General features: G+C 49.6%; 1 protein-coding gene across 1 annotated transcript; it reads right to left on the bottom strand.

Moving 5' to 3' along the window:
- Nucleotides 1–570: 570 nt before the first annotated feature.
- Nucleotides 571–5163, bottom strand: CDK5R1 (cyclin dependent kinase 5 regulatory subunit 1). The gene is made up of 2 exons (XM_042476793.1): nt 5014–5163; nt 571–3031 (listed from the first exon to the last, which is right to left on the bottom strand). Exon 2 carries the CDS (start codon nt 2865–2867, stop codon nt 1950–1952), a length of 918 nt encoding a protein of 305 aa, XP_042332727.1. The 5' UTR covers nt 2868–3031; nt 5014–5163; the 3' UTR covers nt 571–1949.
- Between the last annotated feature and the right edge of the window lie 1683 nt (nt 5164–6846).

Raw genomic sequence — 6846 nt, 5'->3', positions numbered from 1 at the left:
AGGAGTGGAAGCGCATCCCAGAATATTACTAACTTCACCTTCTGTCTGATAAAGAAATCTTCATGCCAGAAGGCTGTCGCCTTTGTCCTCTCATGTGCCGCCCATAAGAACATTAAAACTGAGAAGATGGCCTCCATCCCAAATGAGGTTCATTATCTTCAGCAGAATGTTATTGCCGTGGACTATTTGCATTCAATTCACATTATCATTAACTGAGCAAAATTCAGTGTATCTTTTCATGCCCCCCCCTCACCCGAGCTCTCTATATACATCTACCATCCCTGAAGGTAATGATCAGAAAGATTTCAATCTCTTCCTTTTAAAGAAATGGAAAGCTAAGCAAAACAACTGAAATTTACAAAACATCAGATTATTTCCAATGTTAGGCGCTAAGGATGGAAGAATTAATGAAATCGTTAAGTGCTGGCATATGGTTTGTGGGGATCTTAATAGGGAAAGAAAGATTATCCTACAAACAGTTTGGTGTCTAAGTATCTGCAAGATACATCTACAGAATATACAAGATATAAAATCTATGTACCTTTTGTACATACTGCAGATTAATTTTTAAGCATATTTTTAGTCACTATCTTGTTTTTTACTGTTGTTGTTATCCATTGCATTCTCATTGTCTTCTTCCCCAGGTCTCTTCCTCCATTCCCCCAGATACAGCATTAAGTTGGCAAGTGGGCTTTAGGGCAGGGTCAGGAGGCACCCATAATACCAGTTGTGTATGTGGTTCAGCACCCATCCTATGTTTGATACCCAATTTGTACAAGTGAGAATGTAGCTGACTTTTGACGTCATTCTCAAATTTTCCAATTAAGTTGATACTTTAGTAAGGGACAATTATTCTAGCTGTTCAACTGGCCACAATACAACTGTGGCCTCCCTGCTCTAAGACAGCCAAAGTATGGTCTGCAATAAAATGAAATAAATTCCCCAATAACCTGCCAGCAAAAATTAATTCCAGCTGGAGGCCATCTTGAATATCGGCCCCTACTCCATATTGACAGGGTAGGAACCTTCAGAGATTGGACCTCAACTCCCATAAAACCTAACCAGCATAGCCAATGGTGAAGTACGATGGGAGTTAGAGTCCACCAACACCCAGTGTCTCACAAGTTGTCGACAGGCTACCTAATTTTACTTGGGTGCTTTAACAGGAAATGATGCCAAGGTTCACCTTTACCTTTTAGCACTGATGTTTTGAGAGAGCCCATAGATCCCAAGATGCTGGCCCTCAGTGAAAGGGGTGGTAGAGGTGATAACATACAGAGAGGGGCATGGGTGAGCCTTTGCCCACTTCTCCTGGTTCTCAAGGCAACCTCCTTTTCATGCAAGAAAGAGTCAGTTTTGGATGCCAATACTGTGTTGGTGTCATTTTGCTCAAGTCAGTGTGCAAAGTAAGTACATTTAAAAGAAAGGAAATCTCACTCTTTTATCCCTTTGTTGGAATGCCAGGGGCTGAAGCATCCATTGGGTCTGGTCCCTCTTTCTTCTCAAGAGGAGCATACACGGTATTTGCATTCTCTGCCGCAATCCATCACAAGGAATTAAGAAACACAAGATGGTTCTCAGATCCATTTTGCAGATCTTCTAGGCAAAAAACAACCGGCCAAGGGGTGCCGCAGTCATGCATTGCTGTGCTTGGTCCTCCGCTCCTGTTCATCCTCGTGCTGTTTGCCCTAAAAGGAGAGGAAGTCCTATCCGCCACATGCAATGAAGCAGAAACCTAAAGAGGCCAAGCTCCCATCGCCTCAATTTCATTTGACTTCACTTCAGAGAAGCCAAGCCAACCATATGTGGTGGAGAACACTGGCTTGGTGTCCTCCTTCAGGCCTGTCCAACCTCAGCTTTGTGTCCCAGTCTGTTTTTGGAAACGAAAAAACAACATAAAAGAAGGACCAAAAAAAAAAACAGGTTATGGTTTTCCCCTTCATCTCTGCTCACCGGTCAAGGCCTATGAGGAGCCTGTTCTTCTCCTCCTGGCTGCTCTCGTTCTTCAGGTCAGCAAAGACCTGAGTGAAATAGTGCGGGTCAGCATTGATCTGTAACATTTTGGGACTCATGAGGTTAATGATGGATAGGCAGCGATCCCAAAAGGCCTCTTTACAGGTTTCCACCAGAAAAGGCTTGAGAGGGTAAGAGATCTCGTTGCCCATATAGGAGTAGGAAAGATACAGGCAGGTAAGCAAGACGGCTTGGAGTTCATGGTCTGTGGCCACTTCGCAAGAGATGACATCCCGGCAAAGCATGTACAGAAAGACCACGTTGGCGGGGGTGATGAAACCTTGGTCTTGCCAGCCTTGCAGGAGGAGGGACCGGTCGACGCTACGGAGCCACAGGACCGGGTCAGTAGGGGAGAGGTGTTTCAGCCGGTAGCACCGTCGGCACAGGAATTCGCCCAAACACCGGAGCAACTCACTGGTTGAAGCTTGAACGATCACCCTCTTGGGGGTACCCGATGAGTTGGTGTTGGGGTGGGGGGTCTTCTTGATGGAGGAGATGGTGCTCTTGGAGCTGGAAATCTGGTTGTTTGGAGGCGGAGGCTGGGCACTCTGGTTCTGGGCGAAGGTGGAGAGGTTGGCACAGGAGAGGGATTTCTTTAGATTCTCGTTGTTGAGGTGGGTGACATTGTTCTGATAGCTGCTGTTAGGCTGCACCTTCTTGGAGTTCTTCTTTTTGGCCGAGACAGCCACAATGCGTTTCCAGGGCAGCACCGAGATGATGGAGTGGCGCTTGAGGCTCTTGTCCTTGGCGTTCTTACTGTTCTGGACGGCCGTGTAATGCCCCACCGTGGCTGAGCCATCCTCAAAGAGGGCTGCCTTCCGGTAACTGGGTGAAAGGGACAACACGGTGCCCATGGTGCCAGCGGAGGAGATGGAAGAGGAGGGGGGAGAAGGAGGAAGCGTGCAAGCCGAACAAAGCCGGGAGCCGTCAGACTGCCGTCAAAGCGCCGGGGTTGGAGTGCCTCTGCTCCAAACACCCCCTTCCCCTCCAACGCTGCCTTGAGGACTTGGATTCAGACCTGCCAAAGGCAAAACAGTTCAGATAAGCACGGGCAGAGAGGGCCATTTTCTCTGCTGCACAGCTCCATTTTTCTGACGATGCACCAATATACATGCAGGGGTGGTTTATAATCAGAGCAATGTGGTGCACTTTGCCCAAAAATGATACAGCCAAGGACCTTCCTGGCTTTGATCATGAGCTGCCGATGTCGAATCAGAGTGTTGCTAGCCATTACTCCTCCACACCAAAACATGTCATCGTCAATGCCACTGGCTGGGCTCTGGTTGTTTTTATTTACATGGCCTACATCCAGTGCCCTCTCATCCTATCTGCATGAGGCAGACACCATGTTTTAGGAGGGTTTTTTCTCCCTCTAAGGCTGCATCCACACTGCAGAAATAACCCAGTTTCCACTCTGGGGCCACAACAAACTCCAGTTCCCAGAATGGCATAGCATTGAGTCAGGGCAGTTAAAGCGGCGTCAAACCAAGTTATTTCTGCAATGTGGACATAACCTGAGTCTTCTTCTCCACATCTCTGGAAATGTACGTTTAAAAGAAAAACCTCAGTGTGTCTGCGTTTGTGATTGCACAAAAGGAAGCCATGTTTGTGGGCTGCAGCAAAAAACAAAGAGCCCAGGAGTGCCTTAAGGATGGATCAGATTGTGCGGCAGCCAGCCGCGTTCCTGGGCCAGAGGAACAAATTTGTGCCAGGATGTTGTTGCCAGTGACGCTGTAAATAAAGGTCTCTCTATCATGGGTGACCAGGTGCATGTGTGCATCCAGCAGCATCAGTCATGCTCCAGATCTCATTAAAAGCCTGGCCACCCCACAGCTGTCAAGCTAGACATGGAGCTCTCTCTTGGTAAACATGCGGCCATCCTCCTTCCTTCCTTGTCTCTGACCAACCCCTAGCCTTTCTTCCCCATGGCTCTGGAAGATGCTACCACACTGCCCAATTAATCCAGTTTGGACCCGCTTGAACTGCCACGGCTCCATCCTATGGAAATATGGGATCACACTTTGTTGTGGCACCAGAGACAGAGATCAAGAAAGGTCTCACAAAACCGCAAACCCCAGGAGTCTGCGGCATGCAGCCCTGGCTGTTAAAGCGGTGTCAAACCGCATCCATCCTGCAGTGTAGATGCAGCCTCCATCTCCCTCATTCAACCTCCACCCAACAATTTTGCAGCATCCTCAGCCCCTCCTCCACCTCCCAAGAAAAAAGAGAGAGAGAGAGACAGGAGAGGATGCGAGTGCGAATCATCCTCCTTTTCTAGGACATGTCAACCTCTTCTCCAGGAGGAATTCCCAAAAGGTCCTCCATTTTGAGCAAGGCTAAGAGGCATACCTTCAATATTTCTGGGAGTGAGTCTCTTTAGCTTTGATTCAGTCTTTTTCTGGAAGCGCCTTCATTCTGAGCATGGCTAAGGAGCATGCATTTAATATTTCTAGGTGTGGTGTTTTCTAGCTTTGGTTGAGCCATGTTCTCCATTTTTCTCAAAGGGGCTCCATTTTGAGCAGGGCTATCGGGCATGGATTTAATACAGTATTTCTATGAATTGCTTTAAAGCTTTGAGTGGGTCGGGTCCTCCCTTTTTCTGGAAGGTCCTCCATCATGCAGTTCCTGGTCCTCTTTGGAGGTGAGGAGGACCTCTGGTCAATCTGCTCTCCATCCATCCTTGCATCCCTCCTTCCCTCCTTCCCTCCCTCCCTCCTTGCTTCCTTCCCTCTTTCCCTCTATCTCTCCCTCCCTCCCTCCTTCCTTCCTTCCATGCATCTTTCCTTCCATTTTTCCATTCTGCCATCATTTATTCCTTCCACCCATCTCCCCTCCTTCCATCCCTCCTTCCATCCATCTCTTTCTCCTTCCATCTTTCCTTCCTTCCTTCCTTCCTTCCATACATCCATCCCTTTTCCCCTTCATTTCCCTCTCTCCTTCCTTCCCCCCATCCCTCCCTCCCTCCCTTTCCCTCCCATCCCTCTCCAGAGTGGTACCCACCGCAGTGGGGCTGCTGTGTGTCCTGGGGCGGCGTGGCTTCTGTCCAGGGTCCTGCAGCCGCCTCCTCCTCCTCCCCCGGGGAGGCTCAGCCGTAGAGGGGCATGGAGCAGCGGCGGCGGAGAGGGAGACCCCCGGCTGCCTCGCCTGGCCCCCTTCCTTCCTTTCTTCCTCCCCTCCCCTCCCCTCCCAACCCCCCTCCCTCCCTCCCTCCCAAAGGCAGCACAGGATCCTCGGGAGCCTCCTGTTGCTCCTGCCCTGCTCCTCTAGCTGCCTCGCCGCTCCGCTCCGCTCTGCTCTGCTCTGCTCCAGCAGCAGCAGACTCACCAACCCTGGCCCCGCCCTCCGCCGCAGCTGCAGCGCCCTCCGCCACACACGCCCCCTAGCGGCCCACCACTGGAATATCTCCCTGGCACGGCTTGAAGGGAGCGCCCCCGTGTGGTGGCAGACAGGAAGTGCAAGGCAGCTTAATAGCAATGGGACAAATGTCAACTCGAAGGCATCTATTTTTTTTGTGGGGGGGGGGGTTCAGGCTTATGTGGCCATGCTCCAGGGATGTAGCCAGGGGGGGGGGGGTGGGGGGGCGCGGCCCCCCCCCCCCCCTTAAAAAAAAGAATGGTGTGTGGTGCTGCCCCGCCGCACTCAAGCCCCATTATAATGGTGGCACTTAGTCTGCCCCCCCCCCCTTCCTAAAATCCTAGCTACGTCCCTGCATGCTCTGGAAGGGTTTGTTCCTAATGTTTCGCTGGCATCTGTGGCTGGGATCTTCGGGGAATGCTGGCTCAGAAGGGAGTCGGGTATAGAATCACAGAATCATAGAGTTGGAAGAGACCGCAAGGGCCATCCAGTCCAACCCCTGCCATGCAGGAACTCTCAATCAAAGCCATGCAGGACCTCTCAATCAAAGATGGCCATCCAGCCTCTGCTTGAAGACCTCCAAGGAAGGAGACTCCACTACACTCCGAGGGAGTGTGTTCCATTGTTGAACAGCCCTTACTGTCAAGAAGTTCCTCCTAATGTTGAGGTGGAATCTCTTTTCCTGAAGTTTGCATCCATTGCTCCAGGTCCTGTTCTCTGGAGCAGCAGAAAACAAGCTTACTCCCTCCTCATTATGACATCCCTTCAAATATTTAAACAGGGCTATCATATCACCTCTAAACATTCTCTTCTCCAGGCTAAACATCCCCAGCTCTCTGAGTCGCTCCTCATAGGGCAAGGTTTCCAGACCCTTCACCATTTTAGTCGTCCTCCTCTGGACACGCTCCAGTTTCTCAATGTCCTTTTTGAATTGTGGCGCCCAGAACTGGACACAATATTCCAGTTGGGGCCTGACCAGAGCAGAATATAGTGGCACTATTACTTCCCTTGATCTAAACACTATACTTCTATTGATGTGTATATACTGTGTGACCCTGGTAGGGAGGAGTGATTTCCATGTTAATCTGTGTATTATTCTGTTGTTGGATGTTGTTGAATTGTTGAAAGATTAACATGGAAATCACTCATCCCTACCCAAGGTCACACAGTATATATATATATATACATATACACACAAACATATCCCACTCTCTTCCATGCCAGCATTCTCTGAAGATGCCAGCCACAGGTGCTGGTGAAACGTCAGGAATAAACTCTTCTAGAACATGGCCACTTAGCCCGAAAAACCCACAAAAACTATGAGCAAATGTCATTTGAAATGAGATTAGATGACTATGCAGTCCAAAACACACTGCAGAGATAATTCAGTTTGAGAGTGCTGTAACTGCCCTGGCTCAGTGCTAGAGAACCCTGGGAATAATTGTACCTTGTTGTGACACCAGCGCTTTCTGATAGAGA

The sequence above is a fragment of the Sceloporus undulatus genome, chromosome 6, assembly GCF_019175285.1.
Source record: "Sceloporus undulatus isolate JIND9_A2432 ecotype Alabama chromosome 6, SceUnd_v1.1, whole genome shotgun sequence".
NCBI classification, from domain to species: Eukaryota; Metazoa; Chordata; class Lepidosauria; order Squamata; family Phrynosomatidae; genus Sceloporus; species Sceloporus undulatus.
The sequence above is the reverse complement of the archived record's forward strand: the minus strand, read 5'-3'. Positions and strand labels throughout refer to the sequence as shown.